The 13,246-nt window shown below is 58.7% G+C and overlaps 1 protein-coding gene across 1 annotated transcript; it reads left to right on the top strand.

The window, feature by feature from the left end:
• On the top strand, positions 1,329–8,836 carry SLC25A10 (solute carrier family 25 member 10). Its single transcript, XM_018063587.1, has 11 exons — positions 1,329–1,886; positions 3,938–4,057; positions 4,604–4,718; positions 4,798–4,846; positions 5,080–5,121; positions 5,935–5,978; positions 6,080–6,150; positions 6,405–6,497; positions 6,782–6,859; positions 7,405–7,461; positions 7,550–8,836. Exons 1-11 carry the CDS (start codon positions 1,794–1,796, stop codon positions 7,649–7,651), a joined length of 864 nt encoding a protein of 287 aa, XP_017919076.1. The 5' UTR covers positions 1,329–1,793; the 3' UTR covers positions 7,652–8,836.

Genomic DNA, 13,246 nt, shown 5'->3' with positions numbered 1-13,246 from the left:
ATCCTGAGTTGCCCTGCTAGCACCCACAGAAGAACTTAGAAGATCCCTTCAGAGCCTGGTAGGAGCTGGCCTTCATGCAGGCTCATGAGATGATCACAGAGGACACGGCAGTGGCAGAACGAGAGCTAGCCATGTGCCTCTCACCCCACAGACACCCCCACCTCCTCCGTGCCGATTCCAGGAACCCTGAAGTATGCCAGGCCACCCTCAGGGCTGCATCCTCCCTGCCCAGAAACCAAGAAAGTGTAAACGCTGCAGCACAGACACCAGATCCCTGAACGGATCCCTGGCTGCCAGGCCAAGCTGCTGCCCAAAGTCCCCATCCCTTCGGATTTATGCACAAGTGTTCGGGATCCTTTTGAAAATTTGGGATCTTTTTGAGTTCCTAGACCTATAGTTTGCAAAATCCACCCTTTCCCAGGATTTCTCCTATACTTCCAACTGCCTTTTCAGCACACCTCTACCACTGGCCCCATCCCAGGCTCCTTGGCAATTCTGGGCTGGAAATCTCTGTAGCCAGCTGTTCACCCTCCCAACTGATGACAGAGGGCAGAGGCCTCCTGTGGTTCTAGAAGGCAGTTTCCTTAGTTTCCAGGAGGCCGCTTTAGGCAAATAGGGTTTGCTCTGGCAACTTCTGCCTCCGACAGAGAATCCCTGTTTGCTTAGGCTGGGCTGGACTTGTTATTCCTGGTGCCCCGTGGGTCCAGGGGCCAAGATTTGCTTCCCTGGTGCCCCTCACCCTTCTCCCTTGGGCTGGGGGCTGCAGTGGCTAAGCTGGGACAGCAGGACATGGGGCCTTTACTAGTGCAGGGGTCTCTGGCTCTGCCTCCCCTGAGATCCATGGGGCCCTGTCCAAAAGCGGCCCTGGGGACCCAGATTTCTCTGCCCGGCAGGCGCGCCTTCTGGCTAGCAGCGCACGTGCGCTTCCAGTTTGCTGGGAGGTGCGCGGCTCCGGCTAGGCCGGGACAGTTTGTTGACTACTGCTTCCCAGGAGCCCGAGCCCTCACGCCCAGAATCCCCATCCTGTGCCGCCTCAGGGTAGCTGCCTGGGGGCTGTCTGGTCAGAGCTGGCCTAAGGCTGGGCGTTCGGGAGAGATGGGTAGGCGGGGTGGCTAGTCTCCGAATTGCCTGTAATCCGCAGGTTGTGATCCGTGGAGGTTTTCCGCTGCGCCTAGCAGCTGTACGTATCCGGGGCCTGCGCCGCGGGGCTAGGCAACCGGGGGCAAGTTCCGGGCCGCGGCAGCTGCAGGGCGCTTATGAGAGGCAGGCCTCTAGGAGGGGTGGGGGCTGGCCGAGCGCCCGAGCTACTCGGGCCGTGACCTTTGCAGACGTGCCTTAGGCGCCGGGGCCGCCCTGCGGGCTGGCCGGCGCAGCATAGAGGGCGCCGCAGGTCCGTGAGAGGAACGAGGAAGGTCTACCTAGCAGGCTTCCTGCGGTCCGGCCAGTGAGGGGGTCCCACTGAGCCGCCTCCACTGGGGCGGCTCGCTGGAGCCCACCGCGTTAGCCTACCGAGCCGCGGGCACTTTAAGGCTCGGGACCCACCCTCGGACTTGGGGGCGGGGTCTCTGAGACCCCGCCCGTTAGCTCCCGCCCCCGGGCCGCGCGGGTGCATTGGTTGTCTGCGGCGAAGGCGTCCGGCGAACCTTTGAACGCGCGGCGGGCGGCTACGAGGACCGGGCCGGGTCGGGCAGGGGAGGGGCTGGAGCGGGGCCGGGCCGGCGTTTGGGTTTCACAGGCCGGGTCGGGGCTGGTAACCTGCGCTCCTTGGCGGCGGCGGCGGCGGCGCCCGGGCCATGGCGGATGAGGCGCGCGTGTCGCGCTGGTACTTCGGTGGGCTGGCGTCATGCGGGGCCGCCTGCTGCACGCACCCGCTGGACCTGCTCAAGGTGAGCACTGCTGTGGGGAGGGCCTCGGGCCGGGCTGTCGCCCCCGCCCGGAGGCTCTGCGTGGAACGGGCGGCAGAGGTGCCCCTTGGCCCCCGCTCTGCTACCTGTGTGACCTTGGGCTGGTCTCCCTCCCAGCTCTCCTGAGGGTGGTTTTCAGTAAGCGCAGCTGTCGGCATCCCAGCAGGACCACGCGCTCCCTCTGCCTAGTGGGTGCCCACCAAACGCACCAGTAGATGGAGGAGGGATGTGGCCTGCGCTTCTGCTTTGGGCTGCTTCCTCCTGGGAGGTGGGTGAGCATCTGGAAGCCATGGTCCCAGCCTGCGTGCAGGTCCTGCCCAGTGAGGGTGATTGTTTCTTCCATCGAGAAGCAATCACACTTTCTACATTTTTTTGGAAAAAAAAAAAAGCCTATGGGGCAGAATAAGACAGAGTTTCCCTTGTCTCTGAGGCAGACCAGTTTTTTGCTCCTTACTCACCACAAACAACAAAGAAAGGCCAGAAACTCAAAGCGTATTTTGGCAAGTGGGCCCTGGGCCACAGTACCTGGGCTGTGGTCTTACGGAGGCTGTTGGCAAGAGCGGTCATTTGGCCATCCCCTTCCTTATTCCCACCCAGAGCAGCCTGAAACCCACGCTGGCCCCCTTGGAGGGATTGGCACCTGGGTCTTGGGCTGATCCAACTATCCCTAAAGCTTTGGCCTGGCCACCAGGAAAGGCAGGATTAGTAGACGTTGGGGGTGGGGCTGAAACTGGCAGCCCCTCCAGCATTTCAGAGACCTGGGAGGGTCCTCTGTGGCTCCTGGTAGCCGCCAGGGCCTGTGACGTGGCCTGGCCAAGCAGGGCCAGGTATTAGGTGCTTTGGGCCTGTAGGAAGAAGAAACCTTTCTCATGGGCACTTTGTTTTACTTTCTGCCCATGCAGGTCCCTGTGCCCTCCTCCCCCTCCCCCATCACAGGCCCTGGAGGGTCAGACTGGAGAAACAGCTTTCAAGGACTCTTGGAGCCTTCCCTGGCCCCAGGCCAGCCTTTTCCCTTGTTCAAGGCTCCTTTGGGCGTCACTGCCCCTTGCCCTACCCCCAGGTGTTATTTTCTGCTGCACATTTAGCGTGGGGGTGGGAGTCTGGGAGGTGGCTGGCCACAGGAATGTGGCCGCCCTCTGGCCCAGGGAGCACATGGCCTTGGGCTGGGCTGCAGCAGGCAGTGTGGGCAGCCATAGAGGCCTCCTCTCGGCATTGTCTTTGGGAAAAAAAGTATCTTAAAGCTCCTTGATCTCTGCCTTTGCCCCACATCTTGGCTGAACCCTCACAGTGGCTTGCCTACATGGGGTGCTGCTGTGTGGCCACCCTGCCCCCAGGCCCTAGGTTCCCGGCTCGCAGCCAAGAGAGACTAAGGCAGCAGAGCCAGTACCTTGCCCCCGCGTGTCCGGGCAGGACGTGTAGAGCCTGAGAGTGTGATTCAGGAAGGGACTCCGAAGTTCCCCTCCCCCTGGGTGCCCCACGGAGCTCCACCCACCTCTCCCGAGCCTCCCCTGTTTCCTCAGGACATCTCTGAGTCCCCTAATTCTGTTCTCTCGGGAGGCTACCAAGTGGGGCTCTGGAGTCTCCCGGTGTCCTCATCTAAAGGATGGGGCTGATGACTCCGCTCCAAGGCAGCTGGAATTGCGCTCCCATATTGGCTGGCGTTGTCTCCTGTGAGGTGATGGCGTGGAACAGAGCTTGGCGCCAGACGTCTCAGCTGGTGCCTTCAGTTCAGTTCAGTCCCTCAGTCCTGTCTGACTCTTTGCGACCCCATGAATCGCAGCACGCCAGTCCTCCCTGTCCATCACCAACTCCCGGAGTTCACCCAGACTCACTTCGATCGAGTCAGTGATGCCATCTAGCCATCTCATCCTCTGTCGTCCCTTTCTCTTCCTGCCCCCAATCCCTCCCAGCTCAGTTTCCTGTCTCTCAATACAGGCGCTGGTAGCACTTGTGGCAAAGGGCTTTAGAGCAGAGCAGGCCAGGGCGGGCTCCAGGTGGGGTGCGGCTCTGAGTGGTGGGACCCTCCCCCACAGGTGCACCTGCAGACGCAGCAGGAGGTGAAGATGCGCATGACGGGCATGGCGCTGCAGGTGGTGCGCTCTGATGGCGTCCTGGCGCTCTACAACGGGCTGAGCGCCTCCCTGTGCAGACAGGTACCTCTGAGGGGCCCCATCTCCCAGGGTAGTGGGTGGATGGAGACTCATGGCCAGCGATCCCTTCCTTAGGACTGATCCCAGAGCCCACTCTCAGCCCACGGAGGCGGAGGGGTCGCTGGCCTCCCTCCTGCCCACCATAGATGCCCTTTGGGCCTGGAAGTTACTCTCTCATCCTCAAGACTTCTTACAAGGACAGAACTACAAGGCCTGGGGGACCAGCAGCCCCCCGGGGTGGGCGCAAGGCATGGCTTCTGCCTTGCACAGAGTCAGCCCAGCTGGCACAGCTGGCCCGAGACCTCCACCTACAGATGGGGAAACTGAGGCTTGCAGGGACATGATAGGGGATGAGGAGGGGTGGGGCCTGGACTCAGTCAGCCCTAGGTTTTTTAAATGGCTCAGCTGCTTGCTGGCTCTGTGGCCTCTGGAAGGTTCCTGGGTGTCCCTGTGGCCCACATGGTGAGGTCCGTACACCGGAGGGCCAAGGATGTGGGAGTGCCCAGCACCATCCTCCTGCACCCTCTGAGCTGGGCCCCTTCTCCCCAGATGACCTACTCCCTGACTCGGTTTGCCATCTACGAGACCGTGCGGGACCAGGTGACCAAAGGCAGTGAAGGCCCCCTGCCCTTCTACAAGAAGGTCTTGCTGGGCTCCATCAGCGGTGAGCAGCCAGGAGGGAGGGGGTGGTGCAGGTGAGGCAGGAGGCATTGCCAGTGGTCATGTGTTGGCTGTTGTGCCAGGTTGCATCGGCGGCTTTGTGGGGACCCCTGCGGACATGGTGAACGTCAGGTCAGTGCAGCCCTGAGGCCAGGGTTTTGCTGTTCCCCAGCAGGGCCAGGTTGGCTCACTAGGGTCTCAGTGTGTTCCGCGTAAAACGTGTCACTCAGATCTTGGGGTCTGGGGCGCAGGAGGGTGGTGCTGAGCCTGCGATGGGTCAGCCCTGGGTAGGGCCAGCTGCTCACTCCCGCTGGGGTCTGTGGGGTGTCTGGCCCTGCCCTCTTGAACTCTCTGCTTGTTTTCAGGATGCAGAATGACATGAAGCTGCCCCAGAATCAGCGCCGAAAGTGAGTCACCCGGTGTGCCCACGGGTTTGGGGACCAGGGCTGAGAAGACCTCTGAGCAGCTCTGTGGGACCCAGTGGGGAGTCCTTTGGGCCACCACACCTGTGGGGTCACATGGAGCAATGGGGCGGCTGGTGGATGTTGGAAGCATACATTGTGAGGGGCCTTCCAGCATCTCTGGGTCCTACCCCTGTGGGAGGACCCAGGGTTGGGGCCAGACTGGGAGGTGCAGGGGCTGGTCACTCTCTGCTCCCTCTTATACCTGCACGGAGGGTAAGTTAGAAGCTTATGTGGTCTTCAAAAGGGTTTGGGAGCTGGGAGGTTGTCTCTGTGATAAAAACATCATTGTGTGAGATCTGAGACACCGTGGGTTCTGAGACCCTGTTTATGGACAGACACCGTAGTTAAACCCTGGGCGCCAGCATCAGCCAATTCAGGGAGAAGTGTGTTCCCAGACGATCCCACTGTCCACTCTCTGGCCGGAGCATAGGCCGTGGGGAGGGCAGACTGAGTAGGTTGGGAAGGGGACCTGGCAGGGCGTCCCTTCCTCCCGCCCTCAGGAACAGCCTGCAGGCGTGACCAGCCTCGGAGCTGGCAGCCCCTCAGTGAGGGGTTTTCCTGTGGAACTCGGGGGATCTTTAGGCCCTGAGGTCCCCTGAGCAGTGAGACCACTCTGAGCTCTCAGAAAAGGCTGATGTCCTCTGGCCCTGTGATGCTTTGGGTTCCTCCTGGCCTGTGATGGGGGCATGGCTCTTCGTGGGGAGGACCTTCCTGTGGGAGCCTGTGGTCAGAGCTTCACTCTCTGTCCCCTGGCAGCTATGCCCACGCCCTGGACGGCCTGTACCGTGTGGCCCGAGAAGGTAAGACAGGAGGTGGGGGCCTGGGACAGCCTCCAGGCCTGGGGGGATGGCTGGGGAGGTGCTTCGGGCTGGGCACCCAACCTCTCCTCTTCCCCCGACAGAGGGTCTGAAGAAGCTGTTCTCAGGCGCCACCATGGCATCCAGTCGAGGGATGTTGGTCACCGTGGGCCAGGTAGGACTTCGGCTTGGGGCGCCATTCTCAGGCAGCATCTGGGGGTCGGGGGCCCGGAAGGCAGCGGGCACTAACACACGTGGGGCTGCAGATGTGGGCTCAGGCGGGTCTGGGCCTGGTCTGTCCGCCCCTGTATGGTGTCTGTGGATGACCCACAGAGCCGGTACTAGGTCCGTCCAGTTGGTGTCGTTGCGGGCCCCACTGCCTTCCCCTGAGCTGTCCCTCGTGTCCTGACCGTCCCCGCTTCCTGACAGCTGTCCTGCTACGATCAAGCCAAGCAGCTGGTCCTCAGCACGGGCTACTTGTCCGACGGCATCTTCACGCACTTTATCGCCAGCTTCATTGCGGTGAGTAGTTGGGGGGTCCCTGACCAGCCTTGACAGCTGGGGGAGCCTGGGCGGAGCAAGAGCTCAGAAGGGTGGGAGGCTTTGGTGAGGGTGGTGGCTGCCCCTCTTGGGCTCTGCATTAGTGGGAGGAGCCCATGGATCCCCAGAGCCCAGGCTGGGACTGTTCATGTTGTCCCCATGGCCCTGGGGACACCTCCTGGGAGTCCAGACAGGCCTGCGGAGGGGAGGTAAGGGGTGCCCTCCTGCCCTCCTGGCAGACCCATTGGTGACGACTTGCCCTCCAGGGTGGATGTGCCACATTCCTGTGCCAGCCCCTGGATGTGCTGAAGACCCGGCTGATGAATGCCAAGGGCGAGTATCGGGTGAGTGGGCTTCCCGCCCTGCTGCTGGCAGGTGAGCCTGTGTCCCTGGGCCGGGGTACAGACGAGGCTGTGTCCCTCCCAGCTGCCATCAGGCCTGCAGCCGCCTGGGCCCCAAGTGTATTTTTAAGTCAGGTTCTTTGACATGGTAACAGAGGCAGCCTGGTCATAGCAGGGTGGCGGGTCCAGCGCCTGGGGCCAAGCACCTGTCCGGGGCTCCCTCCATTACGCATGGTATCTTCTGTGTCTGTGGCAGCCGGCCAAGAACCGTGGGTTCCTGGCGGGTCAGCCTGGCCCTGGTGTGCTTTTAAATTCTAGTTCTGCCTGGCTAACGGGCGAGGGCAGCCCTTGACCTTTGTGCCCACCAGCCCTACTCCCCGTGTTTACCTTTGAACTTTCAGGCCTGCTCCTCTGCACACTTACGCCCACTATCAGTGTGAGCAGCTACTGGCACTGGTGGCGGGGGAGGGGGGGATGAGGTGGTGGGGGTTCCTGCCTTTCAAGAAGCAGCTTTCCGTTTTATTTCATTATTTGGTGTTTTTTTGCAGGGTGTTCTGCACTGCGCCATGGAGACAGCGAAGCTGGGGCCGCTGGCCTTTTACAAGGTTTGGGGCAGGGGGGCAGGGTAGGGGGTGTAGGGTGGGGGGCTCTCCCTCCAGAGCTGTCTTCATGCTCCCCTCCTTTCTCCCGCAGGGCCTCGTGCCTGCTGGCATCCGCCTCATGCCCCACACTGTGCTCACGTTCGTGTTTCTGGAACAGCTTCGCAAGCACTTTGGCATCAAAGTGCCGTCCTGATGTGGCAGTGGGAGCAGCTGGGTCACGCCCAGCCCCCTGCGCCAGTTTATTCCAGAGTCCCAGAGGGTTGGCAGCTGAGCACTGCCCTGAGCCCAGCACTTGCCCACTGTGCTCCGGCCCCCTCCTCCCTGGCCCAGGACCCCCACCCCAGCCTGCCTGGCCAGCCCAGTGACCATTGTCCCCTCCCAAGCTGCTGGCTTCACCTCCACCTCCCGCTGCCACCACTGACTCTCCCTGCCTGGTGTCCAGCGGCGCCCTGTGCACAGCAGTAACTCTCTTGGAGGGTGTAGGCCCCGGGTTGGGTGTTCTCTCCCCAGGTAGGCAGTTAACCCTGGAGCTGGGAGGGGTGGGCTGGGCAGACTTTTAGGGGCTGGGGTCTCCAGCCCCTGAAGTCTCTTCCTTTCATGAAGCCCAGGACCCCCAGGAGCTCCCACTGAGGACCCGGGTGGTGGAGTAGGGGGTGTGAACCCCCAGCACCACCCATTGAATGGTGTGTACACTTGCACTTTCATCCCAGCAGAGGGACCATAGCTTTCATGATGTTCTTTAAGGCAGCTGCGCCCCACAGCTGCCAGGTCAGGGCAGAATGAGTACCCAGGAGGAAGGGCCTGCGTGTGACCCTCAGGCACCCCACCCACCCCTCCTGGTCCAGCCCACCCCCACTGGCTTTAACAAGTGAAACTCGCTCAGTCATGTCCGACTCTTTGCGAGCCCATGGACTGTCCAGTCCATGGAATTCTCCAGGCCAGAATGCTGGAGTGGATAACCGTTCCCTTCGCCAGGGGATCTTCCCAACCCAGGGACTGAACCCAGGTCTCCTGCATTGCAGGCGTATTCTTTACCAGCTGAGCCACCAGGGAAGCCCAGCTTTAAACAATTAGTTTCACCAAAACCTTTCAGCGCCAGGAGGAGGCTGCTGTCTTTGGGGCTGTGCAGTGACCCCTCCCGGCTCCCTGAGCCCGAGTGGCATGTCCACGGGGGCTGACTGCACCGCAGTCACCTGCAAGGTCTCCAGGAGCCGGTCAGCCAAAATGCCCAAAGCAGCCTGCAAATGAGGCTGGGGGCTGCATCTGTCGGCCTCCCCCAGTCACATGGGCACTGTGCCACTACCCCGCACCCCCAGCAAGTGGCCAGCAGTCCCACATTGCCCTGCAGGGATGTTAATAAAGGACGGTGAAGTGCTGAGTCTGGTTCTGCATCCAGGGCCCTAACCAGTCTGCCTCGCGGTCAGGGCCTATGAGATCCTCCTTTGCACCTTTCAAAGAGAGCTCTAGGGTTTATCGAGGGGCAGGGGCCAAAGCAGGGGAGAAGCCACCGCTCTGACTGGATGCACTGGGATGGCCTGGGGGAAGAGCAGGGTATGGGGCTGGTTGAGGGACTCAGTGTTGCGGTCCTGGATCCAGGTCACCGGACCCCCCCCACCCAGGGCTGCCCCTTCCCAGCAGGCACCTGCCACTACAAGCCCCTCGAGACAGTGCCTGTGGTGGGGGCAGGGGGGCAGTGCTGTAGCCTGGTCTCCCTGGAGATGCCCCTTGAGTCAGAGCCCTGGCCTTTTGGATACTCACCTATCATCCAGCAGACCGAGACTGGACTGGCATACCCAGGTTCTGTGGGCTACAGACCCTCAGGCTGGGGCAGGAGCTGGTGTAAACACCACCTGTGACCGTTTGCTGTCCCAGGACAGGTGGGAGCTACCCTGGGGCTCCTGCTGCCCCAGTCGGGAATGAACAGAAACGCCCCAGACGGTTCAGACATCAGTGCCTCTGACCCCGTGCCATGAAGCAAGGAGGAGCATTTCAAGCAGATAAAAAATTTTAAGTCATGGTTATGGTTGCATAGCTCTGTAACCCGAAAATTACTGTATTACAACAAAGCTGTTACTTAAACAACAAACCACCCACATGCCCGCCCGAGCCTCAGCAGTGAGTTTTCACCAGGCCTGTGTTCTCCAAGCCCTACAGACCTTTTCCCACCACTGGACTATTTGGAAGCAAATCCCAGATGTCCTGTCATTTATAGATAAATACTTACCAAGTCTCCGAAAACGGTCTTTAAAAAATTCGAACATAACTGCAATAATTCATTGTATATAAAATGGCCCATGTTACCATCATCAAATTTCCGGGGTTACTACATGCATGTCATTAAGTAGTTGGTTTTGTTTGAATCAAGTCCAGCTGAGGTCTACTCACATCTCTATGGCGCATGTCCCCTCCTCGTCCTCTCCGCGAGGGAAGCCAGGTCCTGGATCCAGCTGCTTCTCCCGTCTGATTTGGCCCCTCCCTCTGTGAATTTCCTAAAACTGGCAGAGAGACCTGGATTAGAGTCACATTTCTGGGTGATGGTGCTGGGTGTAGAGTGCAGTTTCCGCTGCAGTGTTGGGCACAAAGCAGCCATGGGTCTGGAAGCACACCTGGCTGTGGGCCAGACTTCTGAGCCCTGGGCGGGCAGGCAGGCGGGCGGGCGCAGAGCACCCAGAGCCTCACAGAATGTCCAGTCTGGTGCCCCAGCACCCAAGCTGGAGTCCCACTGAGGTGGTTGGAACCCAGAGCCCAGGAAGTGAAGCGGGAGGGGGGGGGGGCGGCGGAGGCACATGACTGGTTGTGGGGCAGGCTGCCACTTTGCTCAGACCCCTGGCAAGTTGAAAACAGCAAATCTCAGAAACAGCCACACAGGGCCACATTCTCTGCCCTTAAAGCTGCTTTGATTGGAAGCATTGGGATCCTCTTTACTTGCCTGCAAGAGTGCCCAGGCAGCCTGAGAAGATGGCATTTCACCAGCCTCCTCCCAGCCCAGCTAGCTTACGTGGCGCTTCCTGGACCAGTGTCAGGGGACGAAGGGCCCCATGTGGTTTGGGGAGGGCGGGGTGCAAAGGATAGTGAAAAGATGCAGTGTTTACTGGTGGGCCATGGGAGTGGGCACAGTACCTGCCTACCCACCCTGCAGGGGCCCAGCTTCCTGGATGGGGGCAAGAGGGGAGGCAGGCAGGGGAAAGCAGGAAAAGGGGCAAGTCAGAAATGAGGCCCTTCCCTAGGGAGTTCTCCACCTGTGTTGGCTCAGAACCAGCCTGAGAAGGCGAGCAAAATAGAGGAGCAGCCCCACCTGTGGGTCACCTGACTCCAGGTAAGGAAGTGATGGATTTCACGCTGGCAGGGAAGCAAGCTCAGCATTTCATGATTCAATCTCCACCTTTCTTCCTTAAAGACAATAGTTCACAAAAAGTTACACACCAGGAGTCCATTGTCAAGAAGTCTGAGCAAGGGTGCCAAGGCAAGGCAGCAGGGAAAGACGCCTTTTCAACAACTGGACAACCACACGAAGAGTGAGCGAGGGCCCTCCCACACACAGGCAAATGTTCCTCAAAATGGACCACAGAGCCGAAACTATGAAATGGGTAGGAATGGATGAAAACCACGCAAAATGAGAACAAGCGGAGCTGTGTGCTCAGCTTGCTCCAGCGGGGAGGCAGCCCCCTCACTTGCATGTTGGCAGAGCCTCAAAGACAGGCAGAGGAGGGGGTGGCTTCATAACGAGAGGGGGGCTCAGGTGCACCCCAAGTGGGAGCTGTGGGCGTGGGGAAGCTGTGGGGGGGCGCCGACGAGGTGCTGCAACCCCTGTGGTTCGTTAGGGGAGCATACTTGGCTGTCTCTGGTTGGTGCTGAGTTGGAAGCGGAGGCAGAAATTAGGGAAGCTGGCAGTTATTGGCCAAGTTTGGGCCTGTTGCTACAGGGGCTTAGAAACACTTGGCCACGAAAAAACTTGCACAGGAATCTTCAGGGCAGCATTTTACTCATTACAACGAAAAGGTGGAAACAACCCAAATGCCCATCACCTGATGAGCAGATAAGTCAAATGTGGTGTATTTGTATAATGCAATACTATTTGGCCATAAGAGGGAGTGAAACACTGCCCCGCTGCAACATAGGTGAAACCTGAAAACACGCTGAGCGGAAGAAGTCAGTCACTAAAGACAACGTATTATGTGATTCTGGCTACAGTCCACGGGGTTGCAGAGTCAGATGCCACCGAGTTCACTTTTTCATTTGTATGCAGGGTTTAGAACAGGGCGATCCAGAGACGGGAAGTATTGGGTTGGCCAAAAAAGTTCATTCAGATTTTCCCACTTGATCTTATGAGAAACCCAGAATGAACTTTCTGGCCAACCCAATAGATCAGTGGTTGCCAGGAGGTGGGGTGGCGTGAGGTGTAGTGGGGTGGGGAAATTGGGAGTGACTTCAGACGGAGACAGATTTTCTTCTGGAGTTATGGAAATGTTTCAGATGAAGGAGTATAGGATGGTTGCACAATTCTATGAATAATACTAAAATTCACTGACTTGTACACTTTATCTTTTAAAATATTTATTTAGCTGCACTGGGTCTTAATTTTGGCATGTGGGATCTAGTTCCCTGAACAGAGATCGAACAAGCACACCCCTGCATTGGGAGCACGGAATCTTAGCCACTGGACCACTAAGGAAGTCCCCTGAATTGTACACTTTTAATGGAGGGATTGTATGGTATGTGGTGACTAAAATTTTCTCTCCTTGACTAAACTCTACCCAGGCTTGTCTCAAAGCCTGCTTCTGCATCAGGCCTAGAAAGACTCGGTTTCTGACAGCTCAAACTGCATCCCTGGGGCAACCCCAGTCCTGTTTAGAGCACCCACCTGAGGCTGGACATCTCAGGCCTCTGTGAGAACCCAGAGGCTCATTTCAGACAAGTGCTGTTAAGGAACTAGATGGGGTCTCCCAGCCTCCTGCCTGCTTTATTAACTGTCTGCTGCCTGACTCTATTGCCTGAGCTCTCAGCCCTCCCGATTCCCATATTCTCACTTTAAAATGCCACTCACCTCTGCACAAGTTGAAATTGAGTTTGGTTCATGCTGGAATTTCCCCTCTGGGAGCATAGTGCTGATTAGAACCCGTCCTTTGCACTTCGGCATCTGGCTGTGTTGATCTCTGTGGTCTCTCTGTTGACACGCCGGACTGTGTCTCAGTGAGGCCCTCTAGTACTCCGTCCAGCAGGCTCCATCCCTGGGTCAGGAAGATCCCCTGGAGGAGGGCATACATGGAAATGCCAGTCTTCCAGTATTCTTGCCTGAAGAATCCCATGGACAGAGGAGCCTGGTGGGCTACAGTCCATGGGGTCGCAAAAAGTCAGACAACTGAAGTGACTTAACATGCACTCATGCAAGGAACATATTAAATGAGGAATGCTGTGCGGTGCCTATAGAGGCAGCAGTCAGAGAGCCACACTGATGTGATGGACTCTGGGGACTCGAGGGTATCTTTGTGATGTATACACTCCTAAGTACCTATTCTGCTCCAGCCCTGTTGATCCAGCCCTTGGTGGAATTCTGGATCCTGGAATGAGGCTGCTGGCATTGGGGACAGCTGGAGATGAGGTGCAAATCTTGCAATCAGCCTAAAAGAGCACAGAGGGCCGGACAGGGCAGGTAGGAGTGGTGGCCTGGGAAGGGAGCTGACCTCCACCAGCTGACCCGGGGACAAGGCTGGGCTGTCCACGTCTCTCCTGCCTCACTCCCTTGTTACTGAAACTGGTCATTCTGCATGTTTACAAATAGTTGTTTCAA

Source organism: Capra hircus, chromosome 19 (assembly GCF_001704415.2).
Source record: "Capra hircus breed San Clemente chromosome 19, ASM170441v1, whole genome shotgun sequence".
NCBI classification, from domain to species: Eukaryota; Metazoa; Chordata; class Mammalia; order Artiodactyla; family Bovidae; genus Capra; species Capra hircus.
Note: the sequence above shows the minus strand (reverse complement) of the source record. Positions and strands in the feature narration are given on the sequence as shown.

Coding starts and splice junctions, on each gene's coding strand:
- SLC25A10 (XM_018063587.1), top strand. CDS start 1,794: ATGGCGGATGAGGCGCGCGTGTCGCGCTGGTACTTCGGTGGGCTGGCG. Junction 1,887..3,937: donor ACCCGCTGGACCTGCTCAAG/GTGAGCACTGCT, acceptor CCTCCCCCACAG/GTGCACCTGCAGACGCAGCA. Junction 6,498..6,781: donor TTATCGCCAGCTTCATTGCG/GTGAGTAGTTGG, acceptor CTTGCCCTCCAG/GGTGGATGTGCCACATTCCT.